Source organism: Ammodytes marinus (assembly GCF_949987685.1).
Source record: "Ammodytes marinus genome assembly, chromosome: 12".
Lineage (NCBI taxonomy): Eukaryota > Metazoa > Chordata > Actinopteri > Uranoscopiformes > Ammodytidae > Ammodytes > Ammodytes marinus.
The window spans coordinates 25,117,417-25,135,924 of NC_137216.1; the positions used below are offsets into that span (position 1 = coordinate 25,117,417).

The 18,508-nt window shown below is 39.9% G+C and overlaps 1 protein-coding gene across 1 annotated transcript in view; it reads right to left on the reverse strand.

The window, feature by feature from the left end:
- Positions 1-18,508, reverse strand: part of pdia5 (protein disulfide isomerase family A, member 5) — a 53,694-nt gene that overhangs the window by 19,367 nt on the left and 15,819 nt on the right. The window contains exons 3-10 of the mRNA XM_080038648.1: positions 18,276-18,363; positions 12,630-12,713; positions 12,430-12,475; positions 11,282-11,374; positions 9,500-9,560; positions 8,413-8,480; positions 5,011-5,102; positions 2,096-2,167 (exon numbers count right to left, since the gene is read on the reverse strand). Coding sequence (XP_079894774.1) covers positions 2,096-2,167; positions 5,011-5,102; positions 8,413-8,480; positions 9,500-9,560; positions 11,282-11,374; positions 12,430-12,475; positions 12,630-12,713; positions 18,276-18,363 — 604 coding nt within the window. The remainder of the gene's footprint in view (positions 1-2,095; positions 2,168-5,010; positions 5,103-8,412; positions 8,481-9,499; positions 9,561-11,281; positions 11,375-12,429; positions 12,476-12,629; positions 12,714-18,275; positions 18,364-18,508) is intronic.

Sequence of the window (18,508 nt, forward strand, 5' to 3'; positions counted from 1 at the left end):
AATGCTCTTCTTTATACAACCGTACAGATCGTGCTCTAGACGATTATGGGTGAAACACTGCTGCAGAGGTCAGATATGATGATCAAGCATACCCAGTATTGCCTTTACTTCTGTGTCCACTTTGAAACACCATACAACACAGTATTAAAGTAGACAGCAAGAGAGGGCAATTCAGAAAATGATGGGGGATGGAATCTCTACAATTTATCTGGGCAATATCACAGCCAACTTTTTGGTGATGACACATATTTATTGAAGATTTTACTAGCAGCCAGCCGGCAAAGAAAACTGTAACACGAAAATGATTGCAGGCCGACCCTCCAACAGAGACTGAGTGGAGAGACTTTGTTACTTATCTTCAAAGTACGGAGAGAATTACTTTCTCATGTATTTCCAGCAGTGAAACTTTTGTGTGAATGAATAGATGACCAACTATTTCTTCCATTATATTTTATTGTATGTCTTTGTTTTTTTTTAGTAAAAATAGAGTATATAAAACAGTAGATATCCAGAGATGTTTTTGATGTGTAATTAACAAAAGATGAGGACAAGACTGACTATCAGATTACGATGTCTATTGCTCCTGTTGGCAAAAGAACACAAAAACAGCTGCATTCTTTGCCATCGGTGTAGTATTACCCTATCAGAAATGGCAAAGGGCAATGAATAAGCCTGATGAGTGGGGAATTATGGGTATGGAGAGGGGGCTGAGGCAGCTGCATCTGAAAATAATAATAAGACATTTCATCAAATCTTGATGGGGATAAATGAGAGAGAAGAGATAAAACATGTGAGGCAGAGCGTGCTACAAAAAAACACAATGGACACAACGTTGCAAAACATGAAGCTCAGCAAATGAGACTATTCAGGCAAAAAAAATTGCAAAAACATGTTTCAGCTTTTCCCGACTGCAGCGTCTCCACATGAAAAAAAGCCTCCGACATGACAAACAGGAGGCCAGTCTTCCACCTTTCTCACATATGGAACATATTTATATACAAAAGAGATCTAAATGTAGTGGTCGAAGGCCAGTTTATTGTCTATTCACTGTAACATGTGCTTTTGTTTTGTTGTGCCAGAGGGAGAGGGAGAAGCAGACAAAATAAAAAAAGAAATGTCTGCATGTAAGTCTGCTCTGTTTAAAGCGAGAGACACAGCAGGCTAAAACATTTTTTTTTTTCAAGAATTTGTGCAAGTTGAGATTTTGGGTATTTGCTTCCGTAACATGATTTCTTTCATACTCATGTTAAAAAATCCAAAATGTACATTTAGGTGATTATATTACTACTAGTATTATATACTGCTTGTGTCTTTATATTTCTTGATCTAGATTTTTTCTCGAGTTATTCATAATTAGATAGATACTACCAAATTTTTATATTTATTCCAACAATTCTAAAAAAAAGCCCATGACACGTTATCAACTTACAAAGTTGCATGATGATATCTATGAGTAAAAAATGTTACCCTATTCACCATACTCTTCTGCGTCAAACTAAATTCTTCACTGCTGAGAAAGCTGTGATGCCTCTGGACTAGAGAGAGTGTAACTAACTAGAAAACATCCTCTGCTTGTTTCTCTCCATTTCCTGTGCTAGCTGTAAAAGGGCTGCGCTCAGTGCACCGTGCCCGCTGGCTGCAGACAGTAGACACTCATGGCTCTCCAGACAGACCCTCCACATGAGTGGTAATTGATGTAAAAAGTGTCTGCCGAGGTGGGGAAGAAAAATGAGATTTGGGGAGAGAGCAGGTGTAGATTGAAGAGTGTGAGTTTGAGTGTGTGTGTGTGTGTGTGTGTGTGTGTGTGTGTGTGTGTGTGTGTGTGTGTGTGTGTGTGTGTGTGTGTGTCACACTGTGGCAAGGTGAGTCAGAGTGAAGGGAGGAAGGAAAGGTGTGATGAAGACCAGTGTAGAATGAAAAGGTGATGTCAGAAGTTGGAGGTGAGGGGTGGAGGCAGTTTCCTTATTGTAGGAGACAAAAGGCAGAACATAGATTTGAAACTCCATTCTGTCTTTTTATTGGCTGGAATAGCTTTGCCAACAAACATCTGGAAGTCTGCACTTTAACAAGTGAAGTGAAATGGGACCATACTCACTTCTTCATCCAGTCAGCGATATCCTTGGCTGTGGCTCCGTAGTTTTCATAGTGGTGGAGGAACTTCCCCTTCCTAAACGACAACAGAGAACAAGAATAAGATCAATCTAAAACATCTGTGAGCAATTGTCCTGGTGAAAAAAAAAACACTGACAATATGATATCTGTCAATTGATTTAAAAAAAAAAAAAACAGCCTTTTACTTACTTACTGGTTATGTTTAGTTTTTAAATTAAGAATATCTCACCAGCATTGTATAGAGATCGCCTGTAGTATTATTAATCTGTGACTACTTTTAGTGCTTTGGTACTTAGGTCGTACTGAAGAAACCGAGCTATTCACGTCATAATGTATGTGACAGGCGAAAAGACGGGATCCTTTACCCAATCATAGCAAACATAAAGTCACACAGTTTCAAGACTGGGGGTAGGCTGCTGGAAACTTTGAAAAACACATCTGCTTTAAACCAAAAGGAAATGTTATATAGGACCTGAGAAAATTCTAAGGAAAAGTTCAACAATGACTCATACTCTTTAGTGTCTTGTATATTTGGTATTTTAGCTTCAAAGTGAATGTAATGAAATGCCAGTGACCCATCGTCATGCATTTGAAACGAGCTTGGAGCAGCTCCGCAGTCTGAAAAGATTTAAAAAAGGTAAGCAGATTTGCTTCATAGGAGTGAGTTTATCTGCTCTGCTATTCGCTGTGACTAAATGAAGGCGGATGTGGCGTCTCATCATATAGTTCTGAGGGATCAGCACCAATAATAATAACTGGCCTTGGGCAGCGCGATTCTGCAAACACAGGGAGGTGGTGACGACCGCAGTTACGGCTCCCCAGATACGGAGCAGACACCATTACAGGTTGACACACGATTACACACGCCTGGATTTTGAAGCTTAAAAAAACTTGCATTTTAAGTGAAAGCGACGACAGTGGAGGAGAGTGTCTGCTTTGAATTCAATCAGCGAGATTGATGACTAACCTTAAATGCGCTTGCTTTATCTGAGCTCCTGTATAATACACCGAAACCTTCTAAAAAATAAAGTTGAGGAAATGTGAAGTAAATATAATTTGGCACTTGACACTAGACATTGGTTTATTTTTCTTGGTCAAAGGACACGGCAAGGACAAAGAGGCTGGCATAGGTTTTTTAAATAATTAGTAGTCCTTTTATAGTTTGTTTAATTGATAGAAAGTCGAGCTGTGCTGATGGATAGTAAGCTCTCTTAATCAAAGGGACTGAAAAGGTGGAAGACCTTGAACGCTCTGGCCCTTTCAGCGGGTGCAACAGCGAGATAACTCCAGCGGTGTTGATGCCGATTTACCCTGCAGTGATTAGCTGCTGTTTATCAGTGAGGGGCTCATTACTGAAGCCAATGGGCTTGGATGGTCGTTAGCTTGCACCCTGCGCCACTGACACTAATGTACTCGCAGCTAACAGACTGGTTCTGCCTCAGCTTCACAGGAGGGCATGGTCATGCCACTATATAACACACACACACACACACACACACACACACACACACACACACACACACACACTTACAGGAAGAGGGCAAGCACACACACGCAAACACACACACAAAATAACCACAGAGGCACTTAATCAGTCCCAGTCTAATTAAAAGGCCAGACTGGAATGAGAGTGTGTTTAATGTGGAAATGGGAATGATAAAGCTGGTGCAGGAGGAATAGGCAGCAGAGAACAAAGCAGGATCTACAGAGCTCCAGAAGACAGTTAACAACACTGTAACTATGAGGACGGTGCAGGGATGCTCTGGCTGGGGGGTCTGCATTAACACACACACTATCAGTCACACTAGCAGACCCTACTGTGTATGTGGCTTCAAGCTTAAGTGTATGTCTGTAGGCATTGTTAAGACATTAGGGCTGTACAGATAACTGAAATGATCAAGTTAACCAATACAACGGCATCAATTTCTTCAAAACACAAGAAGGAAACGCAGTGGCCTAGCGCTATATCAATGTCACAGGTGGCCTTAAGGTGTTCTTGAAGATGATGGTACAGCATATTAAAAGCCATAACTTAGTCTGGCATATTAATAATTAAAAACACTGGCTCCCTTTTGAGTCTTCAGGCAGACAACAGCACTGTGTTATAAAATACGCAGACCACCCAACTCTTATCAATAGGGCCTTCGCATTGGGACAGTGTAGTTCCTGAAACAGAGTGGTGTGGCAAAAATGTGTACCGGTACATTTGCTCAACTTTTGGCAAAGCGCATTGTCATATGGCAAGTGGCTGCCTTGGCTACGGTGGTGTACTATTCACATTTAAACCGATACTGTTGCCAGTACCCAAAGGTATCATTTGTAAAAGGTACTCTCTCTCTCTCTCTTATAACAACCAATGTCATTTTGAAAGAAAAGTGTAACCTCACCGCCGCTTTCATCTCGCCATTGACAAAATAAATGCCTTTTGAAGTAAACTGATAATGAAAATGAACTTTTTTTAATTAGCCTGTTTGTCTTTACCTTCAGATAGATAACATTGTACCACGGTGGAACAGCCCATAGAAATAAATGTGTTAACCAATTGATTAAACGACTAATTATTACAGCTCTACTTCCTAGCCATCCATGCAGCCCCACCAGTGTGTCCTGCTTGCTCCCTGATAGTGGCACTGACTCCGCGGCTGCACCCAACATCCTTGCCTCGCTCCTGTGAGTTTACTTTGTTCAAAGAGAATACCTAATGAACCCAAAGCTTGCCAAAAACCTTTCCCTTTTGAAGCTTGAGCAAACCTGTATGTCTGCCACCGGCATGTCAGTTGGTTGTATAAGAGGTCTAGGACTGCTCTCTGTGTTTGAAGTGGCCCTGCTGTGATGTCGGGAGCCTTGGAAGTGAGGGGACAGGGCCTAAATTTAGACGGATGATAGGACTCCACTCACTCATAGTAGCAGAAAGTCGGGTAGCCCTTGACGTCGTACTCTTGCTTGAGACCGTCAAACTCAGATGGGTGCACGTTCATCCCCGCCAGTACCTTAAAAAAAAAAACATCAATAAAAAAGGGGACAATTAGGCGTGTGTTGTCATGGAGATGAAGAGAAAGTGAAGGCACAGAGAGAAAGGACATGACACATCTAAAATGGTTAGTAATTATCAAAGGGTTCTAAAACACAAAGATGGATTATCCAAAGTATGAGCAGAGACTGCACTGTAAAAAGACCCAAGTTTAATGAATGTAGATGGGCGGGCTGTAGTCAAATTCACCTTGACAGAACATGGGAACTTTACTTTAGCCATATACTGAAATGTGTATAGTTTGCTAATGTTCAGTATGTAATGTTGAGGATATTAGATTGTTACTTTAAGCTTGTTTGGTGTCAGGCATGGGATTTAAGTATTAAAGTTGCACTGTGTAACTTTGGGTGTGTCAGAGAAGTGAGAGTCTTCTACGGAATATTCTCATGACTGAATAAACAAACATTTCACACAGGAAAATTGGATCAATGGAACACTGTCTGAAGTTAGAAAAGATACCTTAAAAGTTACTGTTTCACTGTTGTTGTTTACAGCAGCAGGACCCATAGTTTTCTTTACAAACATATTTGACTCTTACATTTGATTCCAGTTGCCACAAAATAATATAGTTTTTATGATAAGAGAAAATAAACTAACTGCAGGATCTGTGAATGTAAACAAATCCCCCTCCTCTGAAACTGCATAGTGCACCATTAGGTTAAAGTAGAGTTTAGCATGACAAATAATCCAGCCCATAGTTTTGGAGGTTATCGCGTCATGTACTTAGCTTTAAACCTCTCAGTCGTTTATTTTTATTTCACATTTACTTCAACAGGCAAGCCATTAAGAAAAAGCTTTTATTCATAATGGCTGCCGCCTGGTGCTACATAAAAGAGTCAGGAAATCCCCAAGGTCATCTAACTAAATAGTTGAAATATTTCACTCTGGACCAAAATGTTGGGACTATAAAAGTAGAAGGATATAAAAGTTAAATTATTCAGTCTATCACATGTTGAAAAGTGATTTTTTTGCAAAGGGAGGAAACACCTCTGCATGAGACATGTATTCTTTGGTATACTGTGTTTTTCAACGGGGAGGTGGTCTCCCAGTCCTAAAATCACACCAAGCCACTTTGACACAGTTAAAAACCAAATGCCCAACCACCAATGATTGTAGGAAAGTAAATCATCAATGTGTGAATACTCCCAGGTTCCCTCTGGGGATGGATTTGTACACTGTTACACAATACATCATAAAGAATGTTCATGCCTAATGGGAAGCTCTCATTGCCTTCTCCGCCTGTTTAATTAAAAGCTGCCAGTGATCCTAAATAACATGTTCTGCGTATCATATTTAGTACTGAGAGATAACAATCAGTGAATAAATCTTAAAATACAGGATGAATTTCAAAACAACTTCCCACTTTTAATTTTTTCAGTTCCTTCAGGCCTTCCGGTGTGCATGACACAGAGGCCAAAAATGTGTTGTACAACTTGGCCGGGCACCAATTCACTATTCAAACCTTTCACTTCTCAGAAGCGCCCATTAGTCTCTAACGACCACAGGCATATTCTCCGGCCTCACACGAACCCCTCTATGTTTTCTAACAGGGGAGCTTGTATGCACACACTGGTCATTTCCAGTTGAGCGATTCAAATACTCACGACTCGACAGTCACACAGACATTCAGATAATTGTCCGTTCATTTCATTCATCTCCTGCTTTGCGTGAGGCTAACATGACATGCTACTGTACTTTGCTAGCTGGGTTGCCATCTAAATGTGGAGCAGATATTTTGAAGCTTGGCAAACAAAAAACAAAAAAAAAACAGAATGAAGAAAGGGAAATGTGAATTAGGTGCGTTTCCATCAAGTTGTTGGGGCGGATAAACTCCACTAGTTTGGTCTGAAGATGGCGCTATAGGCAATGTAGCGTTAGACGGCTGTAATAAAAGGATAAGTAAGTAAATGTTACCAAGCGGAAACTAAACAAACATGGTGAGAGTTCTGCAGGAATTGGTTTCAATTGGTTTCCATTCAAGTTGTCCTTTCAGTGAAGTATTGTCCATGTTTACTGCTATCTGGAGACCAAGACATTATGCAAAATATTATGACGCACGCAGCAGCAGCAAGGGCAAAATGATGACTAAACAGCTGATCAGTCACGCGGGTTCAGTCTTTACTAAGTCTGAACTTATTATATTTGCCAATTAGAGGATTTCTAATTATATTCCTATTCTATTTTCTACTTTTTTTTTTAATCATGCCTTTTTCATTATAGTTTTCTAATGCGATACTCCGAAATGTGATTAAAAGCAGGGTGAATGGAAACCCAGCTACTGTCTTGCTCAGGCAGCAGCATTTCTCTACTACTGTACAGCACGTTTCTCCCTCAGATTTGTCTTCTCGGAGGCGCTTGTGGAGAAGCATTTAGGACCACAAAGCATTTGTTTCCCTAGCTGATCACACAGGCCTCTGGTTGCTTTTGTGCTTGTAACTCTCCAGTGCGGTTTAGAAAACATTTGAACAGCTGGGAACAGAGCACTCTTCTCCCCCACGAGTGATCCATTGTAATACTGGCTGCCTGCAAACTCACTGACAAGACTTTTAAGGATCTTTAGCGGACCCGCGAGACCAGGGAGGAGACAAAAACAGGATGAAAACAATACGCAGAGGAAAAGTTAGGACGTAAACAAGGAGACTGGGCAGCAGAAACTGACATTTAAGCTATACGGAGGTTGTAAACTTCAGCTGGAAGGACATTAGGGTCTTAATTGTGGCCGCAGGTGCTGGCCAAAAACCAAGAGAGAAAGACATTTAATACGGCCACTGATTACATACCAATAATTTAAAGAACTGAAATAATGAAAAACAGATTGCCAGGCAAGATTGCTTAGCTTTTGAATGGACAACTGCAATTGCTAATGGTTGGCTTGTGAAAACGAAAACACAAATAAAGCATAAATCAGGTCCGGGAGAGAAGTGATCAGGGGCTTTCTAAATTACCTTTAAAAGGCCATCTGGGTTATATATCCTGCAGGAATCAAAACCTGTGGTGTAAAAAGTTGCTGAGGTATTGTACTTGTGAAGAGATTTGCAGGAAATACAAGCGAGGAGAGCTTTAATTCAGCTTTTACAGACTGACAGACTGGACTTTTTGCAAATTGCCCAAGCTAACCGTCCAGACATTTCACTGTTGTTGTGCTGACACATCTCATCCAATCAGCAAAACATCAAGAGGAGGAGCGGCCGCAGCTCAGAGGGCCGTTGAGGCAATAAAACAGTGGCATGAGTGTGTGAAGGGGGGGGGGGGAGATTTAGCAGACTTACATATTTCCCCTTGGTCTCGGTGGCCGCTTGCTGATAGATAGGCTGCATTCTCTTGCAAACGCCGCACCCTGCAAACAAAATATGAAGCGTACAAGTTATTATAGAGGACTCAATGGGAACCATCTCTCCCGACAGCGTCAATACAACTGTCAAAAGATTTACCATCATCTGCCAGGGGAATTTTTTTATCTATTTTTATCAATAGGAGCTTGCAGTGTGCTTATTTGCAGTGAAAGATATGATGGACTGAAAAACAACCGACTATAATAAGTGAGCACAACACAATGGAAAGTCTTAAGTAAAGTATTATCTATTGTAGGAAACAATAGGAGACAACACAATGAACTCCTCAAGGGCTAAGCACCATTTTTGCTTTTAAATTGATGGGGAAGTGACCAGTAGGTTAATCATTTGGCAGACCAAAATTAGAAAAATAACAGGATTTAATTGTCATACATTTTTTTGCTTATGGGTTAATTGTTTAGGATGATTTATCGAGGAAAGATGAAAGACTCAAAAGTTCCAGTTCTACTTTATGAGGGTTTGATGCTCTTTTCAGTATTATGTTATTGCAAATTAGTATATATCTGTGTTTGAGCTATCCAAAAAAAGCAATATCAAAATGTTACCTTGAGCTGAGGTAACAGGGGATTTGCAATAAAATACTTATTTTTTTATATTTACAGACTAATCGATGAATAAAAAAATTGAATGCCTAGTAAAAAATACTTATTTGTTTCGGACCCATTCTTCTTGTAAAGTATATTTAAATTTGATAAAGTGTCTCCTGTTTTCCAGGTATGATAAATGTCGAATGCGCATCGCAGTATCGATCGAGGACAGTGTATTAAAGCCCCGGTGTATTGATTGTGTAGTGCACGTAATGAATGCTCTCTCTTCAAACTAGGCATATTATATGGGTACGTTTTTTCATATTTTTCTGGACACTAACAGCTGCTGTCGGCTTCTCCTGGCTGGCACACAGCGTTTGCGATCACAATATGTTCGAGCAGGCTAGCGAGGAGAGAGCCACTTGTCCCAGTTATTTTGAGCTAGTGATAACAGCGATATTGACAAAAAGACTCACAGGGAGCGTAGAACATCATGAGGATGGGCCTCTCCTCTTTCTTCAGCAACTTTCTGAATTCCTTCAAAAAGGGTGAGAGAAAAAGAGCAAGAAAAATATTAAATAGGCTGGTCATTTTTCGTCAACAAACGATACATACAATGGTGTCATGTGTAAATGCGAAAATGGTCCACAGAAATACAAACACTAATGTTGATTGTAAATGTAGATCGGTTCAAATGACGACACACAGCAGCATGTTCAAGGGTAGGTTTGCCAAAGTATCCCTCAGTTTAGCACATATAGCTTGAAAATAAAACAAGCACGCCATCATATTTTCTTTTTTAAGCAATTTATCAGACTGTATATACTATTTACATCACGTCAACAAAGACAGATTAAAAAAAGGACTTTCTTCTTTGGACAGCGGGTAGATAAAAGCCCACATACTGTACCATCACCATAGTTATTAGCTCACCTACTTAGAACATACATATTCAGCACAATGTTTTGTTGACGCCTTTGACAAGCCTCCAGGCATCATGGAGTGGACAAGAAGATGAAAACTGACAGCACTGCTCTTCATTAAATCAAAGGGATTTCAAAATGCTCTATACCTTATGTCTTAAATAGTGAGTTTGTGTGTGAAAGTTCTCGGGTTTTCTGAGGGCAATCTGACCTGACTCGAAAACAGTCCATTTCTTTAGGCTGTTGTAGTAAACACAAGTTTGTTGGTAGACTTCATGAACTAAGACGTGCAGCTCTTTGATGATAAAGCCCCTATATGTTGCTTTTATGTGTGGGGGATTTATGTGTGTTGCTGAGGTGGACATGCTGCTTTGGCAACTTCAAAGGTTGATCAAACTCTCAAGTTTGATCAGAGAGGAGAAGTGGACCTCGTGTCCCTTTACCTGCTTCCATATATAGTAGGGTTGGGTGTTTAAATGGTAATTCTGCTGTGTAATATAAATATGTTTCTAAAAAAGAATGCCTTAAGAGTTTGTGCATGTCTCCAACAGCAGCACCAATGCCTGTGTTTGTGTTTAAAGGCCTACTTCACCGGTTTGAATATGAAGGTGTATTGAATTCTGAGATCCTATGTAGTATAAATGTGCAAAAAAAAATGAAATTGGTTCATCCTAGCCTGAGAAAAGGCAGAAAGAGTGTTTTTTTTAACCCTATATTAATCTTACTGTGACATCACAGTAAGATAAATATAGGGTTAAAAAAAAAACCTTACTTTGTAAATATTACTGTGATTTCTCCTACTGTGACATCACAGTAATATTTACAAAGTAATTTTTTTTTTAACCCTATATTTATCTTACTGTGATGTCACAGTAAGATTAATATAGGGTTAAAAAAAAAACTCTTTCTGCCTTTTCTCAGGCTAGGATGAACCAATTTAAAAAAAATTTGCACATTTATACTACATAGGATCTCAGAATTCAATACACCTTCATATTCAAACCGGTGAAGTAGGCCTTTAAGGGAAAAAAATAGTATTTGACTTCATCATGATAAATCCAATGTAATCTTGTAAAATGAAGTGTAAGGCGAGAAACTAAAACAAATAGGCTGCAGTTCAAGTAGGAAAAAGGGATTACCCAGTAATACCATGTATCCAGGGAGAATTTGGGAAAGGTTTTAAGGCATTGGAAATAGGCTACTGTCCAACCCTAATGTAGAGCAATTGTACGTCAACAACATAAATAAACTGGATGTCTTAAATTAACAGCTGAGAAAGCTTCTTTAGAATGTACCTAAAACATAAAAAAAATCTATTAGGTCACTACTACTTACTTTTTCTGTCTCTATGTGGACGACATCTTTTGCCTCAGAGTTCTCCTCCCACAGTGGAGGTCCAGATGGGTCTTTCAGGAAAGCTACCATGGACTGAATGGACGAGAAAGAGAAACATAGACAGTATTATGAATCACTGACAGTCTGAGACAGAGGAAGCACTTCAATCAGGTAACAACTTCGTCGCTGGCACAAAATTGTCCCGTAAACCACTCAGCAGTGACTGTTGATGATTTACTTGAGCGTTGTGGAAGTCAAGTCTTAAAATTTAGTACAGGCGACGCTGTAGGCTGTGCCAGGTGGGAGCTCATATAGAGCGACATGTTAGTGCATCCAGGAGGTGTCAGAGCTATTTCCAAAGTGTCTTCTAATGAGCTTGGTAACGCTCCTTGTAAATATAATGAAGCATATGTCTGCTGAGGCGACAGCAGGAAATATTTTATTCAGCAGTGCCATAACAATGACAGTGTGGACACGCGCGGAATATTTAATGATCATGGGATTACTTGGTAGTTGTTTAAACGGAAACTTTTGGTGCTTTCATAGTTTCTGAGGCATTTCCATCTGTCGGGATATGAAATATGGACAAAATAATAGCAAGCCGCATAATAAAATCACGACAGTCGAAAACAAAACGAGCAATAGTTCCCAGATTCCAGTATTATGTGTTTATCATAAATGCAGATTAAACTTGTAAATGTTTTGGAGAATCACTGAAGATTTTTTCATGAATTTCAAATTGCAAGATCTCAGATGGTTAATGTGTGTCATGCAGTGGAAGAGGGGACAGTTTGAGATTATGGATTTATTCGGCTTCAAAAACAACTGTGATCAGCATATTAAGTAAACTGTAGCTTATTCGAGTTCGAAAAATTCTGTTGACTGACCAAACTTTATAAAGTATGGAAACAACAATTGTCCTTTCGTTGTTCATCCACACTCTTAATACAACAGTGAGTGAAGTTGCTTGTATCTAAATTATTAAATGGAATGTAAACAGACACACTATACGTTTATTGACTGGCAAAAGATAATTCATATTATGTATGTGAGCCATTAGTGAAAAATACTTGACAGGGTTTAAATAGAACAAGCGTGTTTCACTGGATGTGTAAAGAATACAGAATGCAGGCTAACTGTGCTCTCACCTTTGAAGTAGCAGGCCTGTTGTACTCTGTGTGGAACGTCCCATCTCTGCAAGACACAAACACACGCAGCGTTCAACACAACAGGAGCAAATGGTGAACAACTGAACAACATGCATCTTAAAGCGCTGAACGCAGTATCATTTTCCAGAAAGCACCGAGGCCAGGAAAAATGTCAATAATTGGGTTTTTTTGTTACTCACTTGTAATGTAAGAGCTCTGCCCCATCACGTTTAGAGCTCGGATCCACCTTGACTTTCTTACAGAGTTTCCGGCCCTCTGAATCCCTGAGGGAGAGATACAAGCACACACATGCAAGACAGGTTAAAGTTTTTCAATAATCTGAAACCAACCAATAACATATTCTTTTGTATTAATACTCATTCTGTTCAGGAACTTCTTGTTATATTCCTTGTGCTGCTACCATAATTCATATATTCACTGTTTGTATTAATGTACTTGATTCTGTTAAAAAAAGCCTTGACAATATATTTCAAATGACATTTCACTGATTGAAGCACTATCAATGACAGGAGAGAAGATGCTGCAAGAACTCATAACTATTTAAAAATGTCATCACATCATTTAAAATCACATATATAGTGTTGTATAAAAAAGGCTCCCTGCTCCATTTATTAGTTGCTCCAGTATGCATACACAAACATACATCTGCAATGGGACTGCAATGCTGATTGTAACCCATACTGTTCAGCTCCAGTCTCTGTTGTATATACTTATTTCTGTAATTGAAAGAAGGCCACAGTTTGAAAGGAAATAAATATGCATCTAGCCACCTACGCATACTTCACACTTGCTACAGAGAGGCAGTCTCATGGAAAGCACTCTTCCTCTGCTGTAATAAAGAGCAAGGGAAATATGCATTTATTTAGGGAGAGAGAGAGATGGAGAGAGTTCTTTGCTGGAGAGAAGGCAAACCAATTCAAGGTTGGAATTTAATTATGGCTCCAAGACCCAAAGCGAAGCCAAATATATGTTCACTTTAGTTCTGCATTATACAAGGAATAGTAAATGTGTGTGTGCATGTGTTGACAGACAGTATTTCAGGTAATGACTGTTTGCTTAATGCCATGTTTTGCTGACTCAGGAAGGCAGATGGCACCAGTCGGGGCACACCATGGAGCAGGTGTGACCTCGACATGTACTTATAGATGACGTCCAATCATCCCATTCAAAACCGGCCTGCTGATTCTAACTCCTTCAAACAACGGCGCTAATGACAAAGGCAGACAAGGAAAGTCCAAACTGTTATTCCAGTAGAAGTTAATAAATATGTATTACGAAATGTAATAACTGTGTTTAGTAATTTTTTATTTTTTAATAACGTTAAGAGATTCAATGTTTTATCAATTATCAACTGACTGACTGTACTTTTGTATGCATCTACTCATAGACTGCATCCCACCTGCCTACTACTTACCACTAGAACAATGGAAATGGAGTTTCAGCCTCTTACTCATCTGGCCATACATACAAAGTGAAACTGAGTCAGAGAAAAATGAGCAGCAAGCCATTATGTGTCTCAACTTCAGTTTCTGTGAATCAACCAATGAAATACTGCTGTGGCCCAGAAAAATGACTCACTAGCAAATGTTCAGCACAGAAAGAACAAAGGCCAGGAACTGCATTTCCTCAGAGACCCGTCCATCTCTGGGGTAGCTAGCGTCAGTGGATGCGTCAGCGCCAAATGTCTCAAACGCTGCAGTGAGCACGAGGTATATGGAGGTGATGTGAAGTTTAAAAAAAAAAGGTGCTGACTAACAGATGTGGTGAAAACATAAACTGTAAGGCTACAGTAAATGCCAAGAATAACTATCGTCCAATCATGTATCATTAGAATTAAGATATTCAGAGAAGACAAAGGTCTGCACTCACTTAATTGGTCCATAATAACTATGTTTGTCTCAATTAAAATGCCTTGGGTTTAAACATCTACAAATGATTTTCAGCAATCAAGTCCCTATTATGCTTGGTTCACTGAATGAACAGGCCAATTGTCTTGTGGGCCATTGTTTGAACAAGTAATGACAATGCTGTGCTTAACCTGGTCACTTGCATTGAAACAACAAGAAACACAAGTCGTCCAATAATCAGAAAGGTTTCAAACAACTCCCCCACGTTATCCAAACTTATTTTGGAAAGTAGTAAGAAAACCCAAACAGTAAAATGATATCCCAAACAGTCTGTTGTAAACATCCATCACAGTTTACAGAACCCACTCACTTTTGGTTTGACCTCCAAAACAAAGTGGTAGATAAGATGGCTGAATTATGTCTAAGCAAATCAGTTTGTTGTAGCCGTGGTTTCAAATTCCTTGCGTTTCCAGATATCAGCAATGACTTGCTTATCATGACTTATATAAAAGGTCAGCATACTTTTGTATTAAATCAGAATTACAGCTCACTGAAGACTGTTTTAAACATTAATGCTCACCATGTGGCTCCTTGAACAATAAAAATGACAAATGCTATTGAGGATTTAAGTCAGTGAGTGTATACATTTTCTTCTACTATTATCACATGTTAAGTTAGACGTACCCAACTAAAATACTTGACACAATGAGGTGGTTGAGCAAGAAGGGCTGTGCTAAGTAATAGATGCGGTAATATATCGCAAAATGTATTTTCCTGATATGTGTAGCGTTTTCCAGTTCCAAAACATAAATATTTTGACATAAATAACGAATAAATTGTGTTTAAAACGTGTTGTGAACTACAACCACCACTCCTGTAGATGTCGCAATTGATATGCATATATATGCATTATGCATCGTATTGCAATGTATCGTGATGCAGATCGTATCGTCAAGTCCTAAGCCAATACCCAGCCCTATAGGAGCAAGGTGCACCTTTAGTACTAAAGACTCTTCAAGATAAAATAATAGTCAAAACTTTGCATCAGGCCAAAGTCACCAGAGTCCGTTTTGTAAAGGATTAATAATGGATTAATCATGCAAAGAGGATGAAGCGCTGCATGCCATTTAATTATTACTCTTCCAAAACACAAATCCTAATCCTAATCCAATCTCCATTGATCCGGACAAGACCACGTCTGTTACCGTGTTCTATATATCAGTGAAAACTTTTCAGTAGAATGGGAGCAGGGCAACAAGGTCCCAGTACACTCTTCCTGTATGAGATCATCGGTCCCTCTGGTGGATCCCAGTTGGCCAACACTCCGGTCCCTGTCATCTGTTCAAAGTGTGTCTGTTCTGGCCTTTGGTGGCCCTCTTCCCTTTGGCACGGCTGAGTGTTCTCACGCTGCGATATGCGCTCAACTCTCCCTCTCCCTACCATGAGCTCGCAGCTGGAGCTTCGATTTGGAACCCGCCCATTTGAGATGGTGGAGAAATAATGCCAAATAGCACAATGCTTTCGCTACAGAGCCTGGCACTCTATCTGTGTGTCCTGCCGTGATGAACTCGGCTAGCTCTAGCTCCCCTGGCAAGAATCTGGCCTAGTATATAAATCTCTGCTTAGCGTGAGTACACTGTGTAGCATGCGGGAGCTGTTGGAGAGGGAAGATGATACCATGCTGCCTCAGGAAGAAAAAAAACAAGAAAGGACAGGTAACCGAGAAAAGTAGACAGTAAAAATGGCCATTTTTTATATGGACTTCAAACGATTTGTGAATCTTGTTTGTGAATCTGTGTCTCTCAGGAATAATGTAAAAGTAACACCTAACATGTAATTTTGCTGTCGATGTTGAGCTGTGTTTGGTTGACCTGACCGTTCCGTTAATAATTAAAGCGGTTAAAAATTTATTTGGTTTACCCTAATGCCTCAAAATAAAGTAAAAAAAATGAAATAAAATAAAATAAATGGCCATGCATCACAGTGTGTCTTAAAAGAGAAAAGTTGACAACATAATTTCTGACTTTTCCTTGTTATGAGTCTAGCTTCACTTCCTCCCAGCCGTCTGGTCCCGCATCCCAGATAAGCTTTAGAGAGAGAGTGTGAATGCAGCAAAGAGCACCAGGTGTCAAAGGGGAGTTGTACTGCCTTCCTACACTGTTTCCTGTTTAATGATACATTATTTCCTCTCTGGTGAGAAAAAGACTGTTCAAGCTGTTGATGGGCTGACACTGACATTGACAGGTATGAAAAATGAAATCTGAAAATCTCAACAGCAGGAAGGCCAGAAAGAACAACAAGCCAGAGTCAGACCACTGGGGAGCAGAGCAAGCTGTGCTTATGGAAAAGCAATACTCGCCAGTGGCCCAGAGAGAACGGAGCATTAGCTTTATGTAAACACTTCAACAGTGTGGGATGGAGATTAATGTTATCCAGAAAGACAGATGACAGATTTATTTTCCCGCCTTTTGAAGGGGAAATAGTGTGTTGCGTATGAAAAATAACATATTATATAATAATTAAGTAATAAGTAAAGTATTTTTAATATGAATCAAGATGGCTGCGGATTATTTTGAAATGTTATTGAAAATCAGTTGTGTTTTCCAATTAACAGATTAATCTGGGAACATTTAAAGGGAAAGATAGATACCTAATACATTATGTCCGAGAGCTGAATGGGAAATTTTAAAATGGCTTTTTTTCCCCTGTACTGGCAACATTACAACCCCCCCCACCCCAAAAAATTACATTTACAAGTTAACAATGGAGTTAGACATCTGTGTGTTTTTCTGTATGTCCTTTGAGTTTCTTTCAAATAGCTTTTTTTTTGCAAATGCAACCATACAAACCCCTCAAAATATTCAATTTACAATCGAACAATGGAGCTGAAGGCCTCTGTGTGTTTGTCTGTGTGTCCTTCTGTCTTTTGAGTTTTCTCTCCAGCCATTCATCTCATCCACTTCACAATATGCGAGTGCATTGCTCAGGACCCACTGGAGTGCAGGGCCGATAGCATTGTTGTTTTTTGGATCAGCTTTTTGTAGAAAATTGCGAAAACCAGATCAAGCGAGCCAGACTTTGGTGCCTGACTGCACTGCGACTGTAACCGCACGAATAGACGTGGATCAAAACCGGCACGCTCCCAACGGGCACACATCCTACGCAGGGGCATAGCACTAGTTATATTGAACAAACAAACAAACACACACAAAAGTTAGATGTTCCAAAATATAAGAAAAGTTGGATGTTTGAACTTAAGTTATTGGTTATTATTATTTTCCAGTGTCAACTGACTAGGGCCAGGTTGTGTTGAGCCACAATATGGTTTTGGTACAGCCAAAATGGTGTATTTAGTAAAGAATGACTGATGGATTGATTGACTTATCATTTTAGCACACTATTCATGACTGATGCCATAATCACTAGTAATTAGCCATAACACATAAAGCACTCTTGATAGAAGGCATACAACCTATAGCTGCATTCTGAGAGGGCAGAGAAAGACTACAAGGCTCCCTGCATTCAGCAAGTGCTTTCATTATCATTCATTTATCATTTTACTATAAAACGTAATGAAAACTTAATGGCATAAAGTTATGTAACGCGTTAGACCCAAAGCTTCGGTTGCTCCAATAAGTCACTGGCCTCCTGTCAAATTGCGCCGGCACAATGGAACCAGTTGAACAAGGCTGTTTAACACCCCGCTGGAAAAAAAGACATAAATTGTGCAGATGGACGGCAGCAGAGATATTCTTGGAGGAGTAAATTGCTCTGCCTTTAAAAACTGCTGTCAGAAAATTAATTGGCCAAAAGAGGCGGTAATGTCGAAAGAGACAGGGAGTCAATGGTGGTGTGATGGAGGCAGGAGTCCTGCTGCAGTGTGTGTGTGTGTGTGTGTGTGTGTGTGTGTGTGTGTGTGTGTGTGTGAGTGTGCGTGCGTGCGTGTGTGTTTTTATAAGAAAACATCTCATTACTTACCCACAGTTGACCCACGCAATAGTCCCTTGGCCCTTTACCGTCTGGGCTACATCGGATAGCAGTTTGAGTTGGGGGTCCCCTGATGTAGCTGCACAGACACAGAGAATAAACCATGGTCAGCCTTGTTACCAACAATCCTTCAATAGCTCAGGACAAGCCCGGAGCCTGGAGACAGAGGACACACTGTCATGACAAATACAGCGAAGGGGAATTGAGTTACAGTGGAGCTCAGT